Below are 18,330 nucleotides of genomic sequence, written 5' to 3' on the forward strand. Positions count from 1 at the left end.
TTGACTCAGCTTTCAAAAATCTTCCTTTCAAGGTCTAGATATGGTATAATAAAATAATCTTCAATGACAGAAGGGTCTTAAGCTACTTTACCAAACTATGAATTTGAGGAATCTTGGGTTCTCAAATTTTCTGTGTGGGAGTGGGTGTATTTTATAATAGTTTATATATGAATAATTTACTTCAATTGTGGTTAGAATCCTTAACAAGGGACAGTAGCTAATGTTATACACAATTTACATTTGCACTATGTGTACAATGTAGTTGAAATTATTTTACTTTTACAAGAACGAATATCATTTAAATAACTCTTGTGACCATTAAGTCCTTACATTTGGGCCTTTATTTCTTTCTGCTATTTTATCAGAAAAAAGAATAATGCCATCTTGTTCATCAGCTTGCTGTTTTACAAAAGTTTCAATACCTGATCATAGCCATCTGCCTTAATAGTGTGATTGAAAACAAATTTAAATGTCATTTGATAATATGACATAAAGGTATATTATAGGTCTATGTTGATAATATCTTAATATTGATTTTAAGGATAAATTTTCTATTTTGTATATGTTATCAGGGATGACTACAATTTACTGAATAACTGGTTGATAACCTAAACAAAATAGAAGGTGAATCATACATAAAAATCACAAACATATTCAGTTTGCCAGCATAAAAATTTCCATCTTGGTACAGCCTACTGTTTCAGTCTTTCTGGTACCATAGCAATGCTATAATAAAAATTATAATATTTTTTATTTTATTGAGATTCTGTAAAAGAAAATCCCAAAACTTTGACAAAGAACCATATTTCAAGCAACTTTATGTATTTCATGGAGGCATTTTGATACAGTTACGCAAAAGTCCTTCACACACAACATCATCACTACTTACTTTAGATAGGCTGTCATTATCCATGTGTAATGATAATGAATATTACAAATGAGTCAATTACAACAGTAACTGTAAATATATTTTCACAATGATATTTTTCAGCAATGACACCTTAAAAACCTACACATGAGGTGGAAAATGTTGTTCAAGTTGGGTCTTTCTGTAGTGGTCCTTGTGGCAGTGTACCTCTTCTTCGCCCTACATAATGAAGATGACAGCAGCAGTACATCACAAGTGATCCCAGACCAGCAAACTGGTCAACATGAAAAAGACAATTTACATCTGAACAAAGAAAGTGGAGGTGATGTAGGCAGTACTGATGACAAATCTTTAAGGTACAAAAACAGAAATTAACTGGCCGAAAGGAAATGTTTGTATCATATTTAACTGACTTTAAAGTTAGGAAAAATTAATGGATACTATGTAACATCATTTTGTGTTTTTTCAGTAGGTTTGATATTAACCTTTTCTTTTCAATTGTATGATTCAAAGGTAAATATTGTTGTCTTCATCCCATCATTTGGTTTGTCTATTTCTGTATCAACTACAGTCTCAATTGCTTGGAATGTACACTATTTGTAAAGCATAGCTAGCCTAAAGCCATGTCTATTATTCATATTGAGAAGTTGAAGTTCTCTCAAAATTCAGTACAAATCATATCACACTCAAAAATTTCTTGCATTAAATACAAAATTTCTTGAGTCATTCAGAATGTCATTTTAGCTTGTCCTATTCAAGATTAATTATGTAGTCATATTGAAACAAATACTCTAAACCATTATAATCACAGGTATGTGAATTAAAAAAAATTAGCAAATTTACAAAATGTTCATTTCATATTTTACAATGCATCAATATTTGACCAGAACAACGACATATCCATAGTGCATAATTGTTAGTTATCAAAATTAACTTAATTTTTGTTAGTTATCAATATTAACTTAATTTTTGTTAGTTATCAATATTAACTTAATTTTTGTTAGTTATCAATATTAACTTAATTTTTGTTAGTTATCAAAATTAACTTAATTTTTGTTAGTTATCAAAATTAACTTAATTTTTGTTAGTTATCAAAATTAACTTAATTTTTGTTAGTTATCAAAATTAACTTAATTTTTGTTAGTTATCAAAATTAACTTAATTTTCTGTTTTGTTTTTTGAGAAAGACATGAATTACTGTGTATTTTGAAGTTTTTTATACTAAAACATGGGACAGGTGAAGCATGTAAAGAATCCCAATACTAAGAGATGTAGTGAGTTATTGAAATTTGAGTGAGCCCAGTTGAGAAGAACAAATCGGGGACCCTAATATTTTTTAAATATCAAAAATCACTGCTTTACTAATTAACTAAACTAGTTTTGGTATATAGGAGTGATGCTTGGAGAAATGGAATACATCTGTCTCTAGTTGCCTGTGGAGACCGAGAAAAGGAATCTGTCATTCTCCTAAAGTCAGCAGTCCTCTTTACAAAGACTCCTCTGGTTTTCCACATATTTGCTGAATTACAACTACAAGATTATTTTAAACGACAGGTGTGTTTAAATATTGTCAGCAAACATGAGGTGTCATTTTTTTGTCATGAATCTATGAATTTGTCTAGCATGAAGGCAGATTATTTTTTAAAGATTCCAATTATCAAATTATTATTGTCAAAGTAGACATAACTTATGTTAACCCAACTGATATATGTGTAAAATCTGTTAGGCTGAGAGGGCATCAAAGTAATGGAATAGTACACTGACTTCATTCATATCTAGGTCATTGTATTTCATGTAATCATTTTTGATAGAAATATTAAAAGAAAAATTGCTGAAAACTTTGTTGAGAATAAAATTGAGTGTAAGGAGATGTGAAGTCTTGCCTTTTTCAACCTTTGATATATTATATCATTATATCAAGTAACATTTGGATATTTTGACACAGCTTCTGATAACTTGGTGCTACAGGTAAAATATTTAAGCTGTTTTGTAATTGGGTTAAAAACAACATAGATTTTATTCTTCACGAAAATACTGATGATTTATTTCTGTCGGTGTTTCAGATCGACTTTTGGCCAGATGAGTTCCGGATGAGAGTGGAATATCACATCTATAATCTTAGCTTTCCAGAAGGGGAGGTAACCAATGAATGGAAAAATCTCTTCAAACCATGTGCATCACAACGTCTCTTTATACCGGTAAGTGATTTACAGCCACTCCAGTCCTTAGACTGAAAATTTCTGTCTCTAAAATGATGATTTAATGTCAGTATTCACATTTATTAAGCTGTTATTGATATTTACATTTTTATGAACTAAGCTGATTTTAGAGACAGAACAGAGGTGTTGATTAAAGTGGTAGAAACACACCTGCCATGGAAGTGGTGAATTGTCTAGTTATTCCGACAGTGTACCAAGAAATCATGGGTTCATTTCAAAGTAAAACAAGTTTATGTGCCTCACCAACTTTTTCAGGCCTTATAGTTTGATATTTTTCAGCCAATCCATTGCTGGTGTTTTTCTCTCTCTCTCTTCACTTCCACTTAGAAATTCAATTGCACCGCTATTACCAGCAATACTTATAACAGCCTGGCACCACAAGTATAGCCTGACTGAACAGTACTGGGTTTGTTTTTGGTGGGACTGGACAGTTCTAGGACTGTCTGATCAAGGATCTCACTTTCATTGATAACTCATTGAGTAAAAGTAACATATAACAAGTCATACCGTATTTCAGGGTCTGAAACTTGTGTCCTGATGTCTGAACTGAGGAAATTTACACGAGAACAAGTAAATCACTATACCTGGTGAAGTAGTCTATATAGCTGTGAAAAAAATCTGGTTTTTGTAAAAATATTCCTCTCTTTGAAACAAATTCTGTAGAGAATGTGTTATCTTGGTCAACTGTCTTTCTAGGTGCATATTCATCTGTCTTGGTAGAAAATGTCAGCATGACTCAGAGAAAATTATATCGTGGATGATAATCAAGCTGGTTCCTCTACATAACGGTATGAACCCTATTGACTGAAGGGTCAAAGTTCACATCAAGTCACAATTTCCTATTGAACTTGTCTGCAAATTTAAAAGGAACCATGTTGTGGAGAGTATTCATGCGTGAAATTTTGTCATTCTTTAAAATAGGATAAATTGGGATCTCCAGTTTGGGGTCAAAGGTCAAGTTCAGTTTGAGAAGCAAATCATTATAAAATGTATTGTTTATTACTCGGGACTGCTCTGCTTTTGGTGCCCCTGCTTCAATTATCTAACTGATGGATTATAACATAACAATAAAATGCTTTTGGGAAAAACTTAAAACATGGAAAAAGATTTCTTCCTGGTGGGAAATTTCTTAGACCTCGTGATCACTTTCTGATATTGTTTGTTTAATCAGATAGATAACATTTCATTGTCAGTACTCATCAGGTGTGTTGTCCCCCAATAAAGTTTCTGTGTAATTCACTTAAACTGTCATGGGCTAATATAACCCATATTTCATATATGCATGCTTCAGAATCCTGCATACTTTGATCAGCTGGTATATTATGTAATGACTGAACTGGTTTGTATGACAGTCTGTAACACAACACTGTTTGTTCCACCAGTATGCTGAAAATAGCGATTTATATGCTCTCATGCAAAAGGACCATTGTTTAAAGAGTTAGGACTCTTGAGTTTGTCTATTTTTACAGGTGAAAGTATTACGGTTTTTAATTATCGTATCAAATTCTTGCCTGTAAGATTTTTTCCTCTAATATGTCTGTGCTGGACTTACAGAGTCTGCTGACAGATGTAGATGCATTGCTATATGTTGACACGGACATCCTGTTTTTGCGACCGTTGGAGGACATTTGGGCATTTCTACACAAGTTCAATCGTACACAGTTGGTAGCTCTCTCACCAGAACATGAAGATAGCCAGTCTAGCTGGTACCATCGATTTGCCAGACATCCCTATTATGGAGAACAAGGTAAAGATCAGAATTACCATATACAAAGTAAAGCAATGTTAGTGGTCTTCACTTATTTGTATTGAGAAAGAGAAGGAAGACTACAGAGAGAATTCAGTTGTAATTGTTAAAGTGAGTCTTGCCTATAACACTGAGAAGACTTATCCCAATTGATCAGAAAAACAATCCTTCTAATTTTATTTCCTAATATACCTGGATTTATTTCTACTAGAAACACTAAGATAATGAAAAATCTGGTTTAAAAAGGCAACAGAGATAAAATTGGTGGAGATGCTTACAATGTTTATTAATAACATGGGAGTTGTTAAAATCCATTAAACTCTACCTCATCAGTGATAGATACACACTGATCCATCAGTGGTAGATACAGACTGATCCATCAGTGGTAGATACACCCTGATCCAACAGTGGTAGATACACCCTGATCCATCAGTGGTAGATACGCCCTGATCCATCAGGGGTAGATACGCCCTGATCCATCAATGGTAGATACGCCCTGATCCATCAGTGGTAGATACGCCCTGATCCACCAGTGGTAGATACACCCTGATCCACCAGTGGTAGATATACCCTGATCCATCAGTGGTAGATACACCCTGATCCATCACTAACAAATAAATAATGGATTACCATTAGTGACAGATAAACCATAGACCATCAGTGACAGGTAAATCAAGGACCATCAGTGACAGATAAACCATAGACCATCAGTGACAGGTAAATCAAGGACCATTAGTGACAGATAAACCATAGACCATCAGTGACAGGTAAATCAAGGACCATCAGTGACAGATAAACCATAGACCATCAGTGACAGGTAAATCAAGGACCCTCAGTGACAGATAAACCATAGATCATCAGTGATAGATAAACCATAGACCATCAGTGACAGATAAACTATAGACCATCAGTAACAGGTAAATCAAGGACAATCAGTGACAGATAAACCATAGATCATCAGTGACAGGTAAATCAAGGACCATCAGTGACAGATAAACCATAGATCATCAGTGACAGGTAAATCAAGGACCATCAGTGACAGATAAACTATAGACCATCAGTGACAGGTAAATCAAGGACCATCAGTGACAGATAAACTATAGACCATCAGTGACAGATAAACCATAGACCATCAGTGACAGGTAAATCAAGGACCATTAGTGACAGATAAACCATAGATCATCAGTGACAGGTAAATCAAGGACCATCAGTGACAGATAAACCATAGATCATCAGTGACAGGTAAATCAAAGACCATCAGTGACAGATAAACCATAGACCATCAGTGACAGGTAAATCAAGGACCCTCAGTGACAGATAAACCATAGATCATCAGTGACAGGTAAATCAAGGACCATCAGTGACAGATAAACCATAGATCATCAGTGACAGGTAAATCAAAGACCATCAGTGACAGATAAACCATAGACCATCAGTGACAGGTAAATCAAGGACCCTCAGTGACAGATAAACCATAGATCATCAGTGACAGGTAAATCAAAGACCATCAGTGACAGATAAACCATAGACCATCAGTGACAGGTAAATCAAAGACCATCAGTGACAGATAAACCATAGACCATCAGTGACAGATAAATCAAGGACCATCAGTGACAGATAAACCTGAGAGCCACTAGTGACAGATCAATCCTGAGCCATCAGTGTTGTAGACAATGATCCATCTTTGAGATTTGTAAATGATATGGTCATCACTGACAGATCAATCCTGATTCTAACAGCAATTAAGACTGCCTACTTATGTATTGAAGTTGATTAACCATGGACTGTCAGTGACAGATAAACCATGAACCGTCACTGACAGATAAACCATTGACAATCATTGAAAGATAAACCATGGTGTAGAAGATATAGATTTTAACAATTCAGTCATTTCTATTAAATCTTGCACCAACAGGTGTAAACTCTGGGGTGATGCTGATGAACCTGACACGAATACGTCAGTCACAATGGCTGGAGTCTTTGAAGCAATACTACAAAGACTACAAACTTAAAATCACCTGGGGGGACCAGGACCTTCTCAACATCTACTTCCATTACTATCCAGGTAACAATACGTATACATACGTCAATGTAGTAATTCACATTAGTAGTCAGAAAAAAAAATGTTATAATAATTGATAATTAATGTTGAAATATATCATGTTTAATGTTTCTCTTTACTGGATTTATATAAGGAATACTTGGTATAATGAAAAATATCATGATATCTGATATTATAACAAGTGGGATTCATTCTTCTATTGCAACCACTGTCACTGGAAACTGGATAGGCTGAAGAACAGAATACTGGTGATTTGATAGTGTGATAGCTGTAGTAGTAGTATAAAATGACAACTGTATGCTATATTTCTGTGAACAGAATAGCTATATGTTTACCTGTGTGAATTGAGTTTTAAGCCAGATGGTTATGACATGTTTTTTGTCTTATGTCAACAGAACAGTTGTATGTTTACCCTTGTGAGTGGAATTATCGCCCGGATCATTGTATGTATATGAGTGTGTGTAAAGGAGGGGATAGAGACGGAGCCAGTGTTCTACATGGCAACAGGCGGGTGATGCACAACGATAAACAGCCAGCTTTCAAAGCTGCCTATGATACCTTTGTAAAGGTAAGTTTTAAGATCAAGAGTTATCTACCTTTGTCTGTGTTTTTAAGAGTTACCTCCCATCGTCTGTGTTGTAGAGGTTTGAAATTTAAAAATATTTCACATTAATAATCATTAGACACAAATTACTAGGACATAGAATCAAATTTAACTAATTGGTAATACATGTAAGGAACAATTTCCCTTGAGTAGTGTCTTGATGTGTAAATGTAACACTTTGGTTTGAATGATATCAATTTGTATATATATCCTATCAAAGACATATCTTCTTAATTAAAAATTTGTAAAGAGATTTACATAAAAATTCTAATAAAGTAGCTTTTCAACGATAGTTTTAATCATTTACTGTATTCGAAATTTAGGGGGAAAAAGTTGAACATTTGAAGTAACTGCATAATGTCCTTAAATAGTTATAATTAGTTTAATTTACAGTGTTAAGGTCAGTTGATAGAACTTTGCCCTTTGCAACCCCAGATTAAGATCTGAGGTGCTAAGTTTGACACTCCTTACCCATGATGGTCAGTGTTTCTTAGGAAGACAAGACACAGGCTGGTCTGTGCTATTGTAGTTGTGTCCTTGGGCAAGACACTTTATCCCATTTGCACAGGCTGGCATGTGACGGGCCTCTCATATGTTGTTCAGTAAGTAAGCCACCTGATACAAGGAGAGCCCACCTCCAAATTTCCCTTGCTGTTCACAGGGCAATAAACCCAACAAACAAACTTGTGGTAACTTATGTTTGATACTGCTGAAGTAAAGCAAAGACTTAACATCCTCCCTTCATAAAGTGTTTAATCCATGTCTCATCTTTATTGTAGCACCAGTTTGGCGCCGATTTAAAGTATGAAATGCTTGTGGCCTTGAAGAGAGAACTGGAGAAAACGAAGTACACAGCGTGTGGAAAACTGCCTCATATATTCTACAAACAGATAGAAAAATATATAGATTCATTAGATATATATAAAAATAATGAAAAGTATGGTGGATGATGAACTCAGTGGTAGAATAGTGCGTGATTTTTGTAAAAACAATTTCAAGCAAGTCCAGAATATTAATGTGAGTTCCACAGGAAAGGCATGATTCCAGGACTCAAATATCTGAGTCCCAGAAACACAGCTAGTGTTACTATTTTTACCAGTTATAAGGACCATTGTCTTGCGATGACAGGTTGTAAACTATAGAATATTTATACAAAGATTGTGATTGTTCAGAAAGTTATTTTGTGATAATGTTTTTATGAATAACGATAAATATATGCCAGGTAACAAGTTGATACATATCTGTCACAATATGGTGGAAATTTAGATAACCAGATCAGTAGTTGCCATATATATAAAGAAATAATGAAGCTCTACATTTTGCAAAAAAATTCTTTTGATATTCTTGAAAACTTCATTCCATCCATTAATTTTTAAAAACTCTTTCATCAATATTTTAAGTAGTTTCTACAAGTTAACTGTTAGAGGTAATTGAATAACAGTTTAATACTAATTACTTTATAATGCATAAAACATCTTGGTCAACAACAGACCCATTATTTTTGTAAAAAAAAAAATAATTTTCTCTGATTTAAGACAAAAGTAGAAGGTTGCATTCTATATTTGATATTAAAAATTCCCTTATATGCATGAGTGAGAAAATTGTGTTATATTGTATTAATGTAGAGATACAGTATTAGAATGTCTGAATGTATGTCTTAGTATTGAGGAATAGTATATAACATAGTGTCTGAATGTTGAGGTACATTTCTGTCTATTAGAAGTGTCTGAATGTTGAGGTACATTTCTCTATTAGAAGTGTCTGAATGTTGAGGTACATTTCTGTCTATTAGAAGTGTCTGAATGTTGAGGTACATTTCTGTCTATTAGAAGTGTCTGAATGTTGAGGTACATTTCTGTCTATTAGAAGTGTCTGAATGTTGAGGTACATTTCTGCCTATTAGAAGTGTCTGAATGTTGAGGTACATTTCTGTCTATTAGAAGTGTCTGAATGTTGAGGTACATTTCTGTCTATTAGAAATGTCTGAATGTTGAGGTACATTTCTGTCTATTAGAAGTGTCTGAATGTTGAGGTACATTTCTGTCTATTAGAAGTGTCTGAATGTTGACGTAGAATATGGAAAAATTTGTCTGAATGTGTATATGTAAGAAATATGTCTTAAGGTTACTGTAGTACATATGTATATACATTGTACGTCATTTACTGTATATATGAATGGTACTTCTAATCTCTGTAATGGTGCTATATATATATATATTGCTTGGTCATGCTTTAATGAATTTTGGGGCAAAATCTTAGTGCTTTTTTGTTAACTTCTTCATCGATATTTGCTAATGTTCAAACTGAAATCCAATATTTCTTTTGTGAATTTTGTGATCAAAATATAATTACCGAAATCTGTCTTTAAAAGTTAAAACATGAACAATGATCAACATCAATTTTCATAGTGAACATTTGTTAACTAATGAAACTTGACTAATTACCTTCAGTGCAGTTTAGTCTGGATCCAGTCGATGAACAGATCATAAACTGACTTGTGTCCTGCAGACACCCAAAATGGCAAGCTTACGTGTCATAACCAAATAATTGACCAAAAACAGAGCTTCCTACTAAGTTTACTGGTAACCAGCATACAGCCTTAACACTGACAGTGCAAGTTATAAGTTGTCAAATTGGGGTTAAGAAAAAAATAAGGTACTAAGTGACTGTTTTCAGAATGTTTCTATGATGTACCCCTGAGATGACACCATTTTGCACTAAAGAAGTGAAGACATTTCAGTTGAGGACAGGTGTTAGTTTATTACGATATGTAGATTTCAGGTGCAAATGCATGTCATATGTGCATAATTATTGTGAAGTGTAGACTTCATCATAAACACTACATACCTGTTAAATTGAAAGACTTTTCAAAACATAGTTCCTCACAACGAAAGATGTATTATTTGAATTATGACAACACGCATTCTAAAGAGAAAAGACTTAATACATTATAATATTCTGTATAAAGGAGTATTACAGCATAACATTATTTTAAGAAAATTTTACTGTGTAAATCTGTTGTATTATTTGTAGTTACGTCCATTTTTAGTTTCAATTTGTATGCTTTTTGAACTTACACATTCTACACAATATTGGCTGGTACAACTATATCATAAATGCTTACAGTGAAAAGCATTTATTACGTTTTTACAACAGAGTTGTCCATTTTACATTTAAGAGTATTTTTATTCCATGGATTTTAATGTTGAATTGATCTGTCAAATAAATTCATGCAATTCTTACACATATATCTATGTCTTATTTTTAAGTACCAGACGTTTACTGTCTTGTAAATATTCTCGATTTATATTGATGATTTTACATTTCAAAATCTCAACATTCCACATCCCAGACTCTATCCCAGACATAACAATATATACAAAATCACCAGAGATGATGTAATACAGACAATGATCCCTATAATTTTCCAGAGACGACGCAGCGACAACAGGTCCTGATAGGTCACCAGACATGATAAATCAGTCAGATTTGTTCCAGGTTCTCTAACCATACAATAATACACTAGAACTGCTTTTGTGACAAACCTGTAATGCTGAAGTTAACATGATAAAAACTTATAAAGCTACACATGTGAAAACATTGTGACAGACAGGTCTGCCGTCAATACCGTCATTCCATCAGTAAAGAAAACAGAAAATGAAATTCAGATAAGGTACCATCTTGAATTGAAACAGATCATTTATCATATGTTTATTCATAAGAAAAATCCTTTGAACTAAGTACTTTTCAAATGGAGAGTGATGTGCAATGCATCGTCCTATTCATGACAGTTTGCACTTACCCTCATGTCGTCCTCCTGTGGAGGTATTTGACCTACAATATTTACTATCAACCTAGAGAAGCATTAGATGACAACTGGTTAAGGAGTTCAGAGACAAACACTTTAGTTACGCTACTTCCAGAACAGGCCTCGTTCCGTAAATCTCATTGGTAACTATATCACAACTGATGACATCTACTGCTTGGCAACCTCTACTACTCCTTCCCATTTGTCAGTTGTTAAAAAAAAATAAAAGATCTTTTTCGACCACTTCCTTCGCCATGTTTCCCTCTCTAAGTGCAGAAGAGGTCTGTTACTTTAGGAATGGAAAAAAAGTGAAGTAGGAGGGCATGACAAATGTGTTTATCAATCTACTACCTCTCATTAAACCATTGGACTGAGGTCTGAGATACAGAGAACTACAGCCAGTGCTGAAGACATTGTAACTCAAGACAAGCAGGAGGTGTACCAAAGGGATTGAGAATAAACTGATAACAGGCAAAAGTGCTTAAGTTACACAAATATGGTATAAACACCTGAAGAACAGAGAAACCTTGATGTAACACACTAAATAATAAACATGGCACCCACCCACTGTGTGTTGTGACATCTCTGTATCAACTCCCTTGTGTGTTGTGACATCTCTGTATCAACTCCCTTGTGTGTTGTGACATCTCTGTATCAACTCCCTTGTGTGTTACGACATCTCTGTATCAACTCCCTTGTGTGTGTGTATCAACTCCCTTGTGTGACATCTCTGTATCAACTCCCTTGTGTGTTGTGACATCTCTGTATCAACTCCCTTGTGTGTTGTGACATCTCTGTATCAACTCCCTTGTGTGTTGTGACATCTCTGTATCAACTCCCTTGTGTGTTGTGACATCTCTGTATCAACTCCCTTGTGTGTTGTGACATCTCTGTATCAACTCCCTTGTGTGTTGTGACATCTCTGTATCAACTCCCTTGTGTGTTGTGACATCTCTGTATCAACTCCCTTGTGTGTTGTGACATCTCTGTATCAACTCCCTTGTATTTAATGACATCTCTGTATCAACTCCCTTGTGTGTAATGACATCTCTGTATCAACTCCCTTGTGTGTTACGACATCTCTGTATCAACTCCCTTGTGTGTTACGACATCTCTGTATCAACTCCCTTGTGTGTTACGACATCTCTGTATCAACTCCCTTGTGTGTTACGACATCTCTGTATCAACTCCCTTGTGTGTTATGACATCTCTGTATCAACTCCCTTGTATTTAATGACATCTCTGTATTCCGTCGTGTGTTATGACATCTCTCTAGTGATTCCCTAGTGAGTTATGACATCTCTGTAGTGATTCCGTCATGTGTTATGACATCTCTGTAGTGATTCCGTCGTGGGTTATGACATCTCTGTATCAACTCCCTTGTGTGTTATGACATCTCTGTAGTGATTCCGTCATTTGTTATGACATCTCTGTAGTGATTCCGTCGTGTGTTACAACATCTCTGTAGTAATTCCCTAGTGAGTTATGACATCTCTGTAGTGATTCCCTCGTGTGTTATGACATCTCTGTAGTGATTCCGTCGTGTGTTATGACATCTCGGTATCAACTCCCTTGTGTGTTATGACATCTCTGTGGTGATTCCGTCGTGGGTTATGACATCTCTGTATCAACTCCTTTGTGTGTTATGACATCTCTGTAGTGATTCCGTCATTTGTTATGACATCTCTGTAGTGATTCCGTCGTGTGTTACAACATCTCTGTAATGATTCCGTCGTGTGTTATGACATCTCTGTATCAACTCCCTTGTGTGTTATGACATCTCTGTAGTGATCCCGTCGTGTGTTATGACATCTCTGTAGTGACTCCCTCGTGTGTTATGACATCTATGTAGTAATTCCGTCGTGTGTTATGACATCTCTGTAGTGATTCCGTCATGTGTTATGACATCCCTGTTGTGATTCCGTCGTGTGTTATGACATCTCTGTAGTGATTCCGTGGTGTGTTATGGCATCTCTGTAGTGATTCCGTCGTGTGTTATGACATCCCTGTAGTGACTCCGTCGTGTGTTATGACATCTCTCTAGTGATTCCGTCGTGTGTTATGACATCCCTGTAGTGATTCCGTCGTGTGTTATGACATATCTTTATCGATGTCACATGTTATGACATCTCAGTAACAACACCGTTTGACGTTTCTAAACCTAATCCTTAGTGTTTTAGGACATTTCCTAATCTGCTACCAAGCCTTTGTTTCATCTCTGAATCTTTGTATTTACTCATTCTGATATCACCCAACCGGAATATCTCGCTCTTGTTACAGTACTTTTCATCAAAGATAACTGCATGGGAATCGGCCAAGGTTAGACATCACTGCTTTAAAAAAAATCACGTGACATCATTTTATTTCCTGCCATGGACCATAACACATGTTCATACAAACCTTTTGGTGTTGTGACAAAACAATTTTTTGATAGCTTGTTTTTATGCGTATAACAATATGCAACTTTTCAAATCCTCTTAAGTTGATGGCCTATAATAATTACTATTGTGGTTTTTTTTTTTTTTTTTCACAAAGCGGCCATCTTAAATCCAAATCGAGGCATTGTTTTCATATAAATATGATATTACATTGATTGGTTCAGTGTTTCGGCGTCCGTCACTGTCCATCCATCCTTTGATAAAACAACTTTTTTGAAATTGACTATTCTCACAATTTGGTATTTGAAATTCTTGTGTCGGGATTGCGGAGCAAATTCCTGCAACTTTTGTCTTCTAATTTTTCATATGAACATGTTCATCGCTTGGGATGCCATATAAATTATGTTATGGTGCTCTGGGCCTATCTTGGCATTTGACATGTGCTATCTTTGCGGGGTGATTTACCAATGCTGATAAACAAAGAAATAGATGAAGTTGTTGTCTCCTCCAGTAGACGATATTATATAAAACTTCGCCGATATAGACACTCACATGTGTGTATAAATATACTCTGTATGTTGTACATTACATCGTTATCTCCAAGGCTAGAAATCCAGGGTAGGGGGCGCTACCGTCGGCATTCACACTGAAATTAAAGTAGACAAATTCGTATTTTTTTTTCTAAATATTGTAATGTCTACTTTTGAAATGTTGCCATTCTAACACGAATATTAGTACTGACAATGCATTATCACATAAAAACATAAAACATGAGTTTGTATTCAAATAATAATAACTGTTTCAAACACATTAGATAGTCTTCCTGTATTGAGACACCTGTTGCAGTTATTTCCAAAGATTTCTTTCGTCATTTTTTGCACAGTACCGTTAATTCTATAACACACATTTTTGCAACAAAGCTCAACACATCACACAACTTGATTTTAAACAGAGAGCAAAACACCCCGTTTGTCATTGTCAGCATTGTGCAATCACAATTTTGAAATTGTGTAAAACTTCTACATGTCACTTTGAGATTTTACTTTGAACCTTGCGGAACTGTATGCATGATCGCCTTGCTTATTTTCGACAGGTACTTCTCTAAATAATCTTGCTGTGTCAAAAATCAAATATGAAATGACTCCCTATCAGAATGCCGTTCAAAAAAAGAATATTATCGACATTCTCTCAAAAACATTCTCCCGGATTCCTTGTGATATACCGTACCTTCACTTATAAATCCTTGTAAATTCAAAGACAGACTCTCGTTTTGTGGTCTGTGTTTCCTCTGCGTCTACTCCAGAATTTTGTCCATTATAATGTCTGACGTATGTAGTGTAGGAGACAGAGGAAACTCGGATAAGGCAAATACATGTAATGGTCTTGTATAGGAACCAAAGGAATGTTTGGATGGGTATATACCGTTTGTCAAAATGTCTTTCGTGTAGTGTAGCAACCAGAGGATACTCGAAATACAGGTTCATCTGTCCGTCAAAATGTCAAAGGTTTAGTGTAGGAGCCACAGAGAACTCGAAGTACATGTTAAAAAGATTTTTCTCTTTTTCAACATTTCATTTTTATTTTCACTCTACGCTTTTAAATCCCACACTGAAGGAAAGCGTTCGTGCTATAGGAACATTTTTTCAAGGACATTGATCGGTTGTGCATGCATATGTATATGAACGAAAATGAGCGTATTTCGCGAAACATACACAAGGTTTACATTGTAGATGATGGTCTGGTTGACAACATCTTCGTTGAACTTGAATATGATGGCGTCCACGGTTTATTGACAGGTCAGAACAAAATATCATTCTCTTGGATAACATTTGTTAGCGTTCATTCGAGGCTGAATTGATGAAGAAACATAGTTATTCATTTTTGCCTTATGGTATGTGTTTATTATGTAAATACATCAATCGATCTTATCCAGGGAGCAATCCCTTACGAGGTACAACGTTCTCCAGATCAACCGCCAGCCTACCTTAACAACGCAATAAAAATCTTACCAGTCAGCTGTATAAACGCTATTATTTATTTTATAATTTACTGAATACTAATTATTTCTAGATAGAAAGAAATCCCCCATCTATCGTAACCTGCAGAGTTTTTACCTGTCAAAATAGATTCCTTAACCAATGGTCTCTTACAGTACATGCATCAGGAGAATATTGTCTGATGAAGACAATCTCATGTTCAGCAAATATTATATTGTGTGGTATGATACAGAACTATCTGTGTTCTTGGCTTGTTAAAATGATTGGTGGTTTCGATAATCCGGGTCTACTTTGTGGATTGTTACAGATATGGTGCCATCCAAAGGCTGATTTCCATTAATACATGAGCGTTCAACAATTCTAGCTACGGTTTATTGATTTGTGTATTCTTTTCAATTATGCTACATTTCTATTGGTTCATATGCAGTTGTGTAGGTCTGGATTACGTCATTCATTTATGTAAACTATTTTGATAAAATTATAATTTGTTTACAATGTGTAATGAATAATCATGCAGAAGTTGAAAACGTAATTTTCCTTTTCAAATGAAAACCTTATTTATGCGTTAAAATTGTAATAAAAATGTCCAAACATATCCCAGCCATCAATAGGTGTTATATTTTGCCATTATGGAAATTTTTCAAAGAGATGAACAGTCCATCTTTCCCATTCCGCCCTCGAGTTTTAAATGGAAACGTGCGAACCTTATCAGCGAAGGCACGAGCAAAGCACGTGCGATTTTTGTGATTTGTTTGACGTGAAGAATCTTGTATAAATTAAAACTTATAGATTTCCATATCGTTTAGTTACATTTGAGACAAATATATGATCGTTGAAATGGATTTTGCCAATACATCAAGACGATACAGTGTGATAAGACATGACTTGTCTGGTATCTCAAACGAACACTGCACATCACTTTCCCAGCTACGTCTAAACCCCGCCGGGAATATGTATATTTCGCCAACCGAGGTCTCCTTTCTTTATCACAGCCACCAACAGAAGCCGGACCCATTATTGTATTCGGTATTCACTTCCTTCATACTAAGATTATCAAATGTGTTATTGTATCAGTAAGGAATTGGGCTGATATGTCCGAGATCTTGACACAGATTTTCATATTCACATGAAGGGGCAAGCTCAGAGCTCAGTGACACTTAGCGACTTATCGGATCCCTCCCACATTCAGGGGAGGGGAGGAGGTGGGGGGGGGGAGACGTTCGATTGCTCAAATGAGGGTTGAGATTTTCTGTCTTGCAACACAAAGAGGAAATGAACTAAAGTTTCCTTAAACTACATCACTATTAGTCTTATGTTGATAATATTGATGTTATATACCGGACACCCGGAGGACAACCCTCTGTATTCATGTGATCACCATTAGTCGATAGATCCAGACAATCAATCCAAACCATATCAGGTGATAAAAGTGCATACCGTCTGCAAAGATACTACTTCAACACACTCGTGGTGTTGGATATTTCGTGTGACCGTTTCTGTGATTCCCCCTCTCCTAACACTCGTGTTGTTGGATATTTCGTGTGACCGTTTCTGTGATGTCCCCGTCCCTATCACTCGTGTTGTTGGATATTTCGTGTGACCGTTTCTGTGATGTCCCCTCTCCTAACACTCGTGTTGTTGGGTATTTCGTGTGACCGTTTCTGTGATTCCCTCTCTCCTAACACTCGTGTTGTTGGATATTTCGTGTGACCGTTTCTGTGATGTCCCCGTCCCTATCACTCGTGTTGTTGGATATTTCGTGTGACCGTTTCTGTGATTTCCTCTCTCCTAACACTCGTGTTGTCGGATATTTCGTGTGACCGTTTCTGTGATGTCCCCTCTCCTAACACTCGTGTTGTCGGATATTTCGTGTGACCGTTTCTGTGATGTCCCCTCTCCTAACACTCGTGTTGTCGGTATTTCGTGTGACCGTTTCTGTGATGTCCCCTCTCCTAACACTCGTGTTGTTGGGTATTTCGTGTGACCGTTTCTGTGATTTCCCCTCTCCTAACACTCGTGTTGTCGGATGTTTCGTGTGACCGTTTCTGTGATTTCCCCTCTCCTAACACTCGTGTTGTCGGTATTTCGTGTGACCGTTTCTGTGATGTCCCCTCTCCTAACACTCGTGTTGTTGGGTATTTCGTGTGACCGTTTCTGTGATTTCCCCTCTCCTAACACTCGTGTTGTCGGATGTTTCGTGTGACCGTTTCTGTGATGTCCCCTCTCCTAACACTCGTGTTGTCGGATATTTCGTGTGACCGTTTCTGTGATTTCCCCTCTCCTAACACTCGTGTTGTCGGATATTTCGTGTGACCGTTTCTGTGATGTCCCCTCTCCTAACACTCGTGATGTCAGATATTTCGTGTGACCGTTTCTGTGATTTCCCCTCTCCTAACACTCGTGTTGTCGGATATTTCGTGTGACCGTTTCTGTGATTTCCCCTCTCCTAACACTCGTGTTGTCGGATATTTCGTGTGACCGTTTCTGTGATTTCTCCTCTCCTAACACTCGTGTTGTCGGATATTTCGTGTGACCGTTTCTGTGATTTCCCCTCTCCTAACACAGAACCACATTCGTTTCTTCATCTAACGTCGCTATTAATAGTGTAATATGTAAAATCACAGGCAAACTTAACAAATTCAAAATG

The 18,330-nt window shown here is 36.0% G+C and overlaps 1 protein-coding gene across 1 annotated transcript; it reads left to right on the forward strand.

The window, feature by feature from the left end:
• Window positions 1-997: 997 nt before the first annotated feature.
• LOC132558746 (glucoside xylosyltransferase 2-like) lies at window positions 998-9,778 on the forward strand. The gene is made up of 7 exons (XM_060223341.1): window positions 998-1,224; window positions 2,260-2,422; window positions 2,932-3,066; window positions 4,642-4,834; window positions 6,750-6,899; window positions 7,292-7,464; window positions 8,280-9,778. The coding sequence occupies exons 1-7, from the start codon at window positions 1,016-1,018 to the stop codon at window positions 8,448-8,450; spliced, it is 1,194 nt and encodes a 397-aa protein (XP_060079324.1). The 5' UTR covers window positions 998-1,015; the 3' UTR covers window positions 8,451-9,778.
• The last annotated feature ends 8,552 nt before the right edge of the window (window positions 9,779-18,330 follow it).

This window comes from Ylistrum balloti, unplaced genomic scaffold, assembly GCF_031769215.1.
Source record: "Ylistrum balloti isolate Yb309-2 unplaced genomic scaffold, AGI_CSIRO_Ybal_v1 Utg370820, whole genome shotgun sequence".
NCBI classification, from domain to species: domain Eukaryota; kingdom Metazoa; phylum Mollusca; class Bivalvia; order Pectinida; family Pectinidae; genus Ylistrum; species Ylistrum balloti.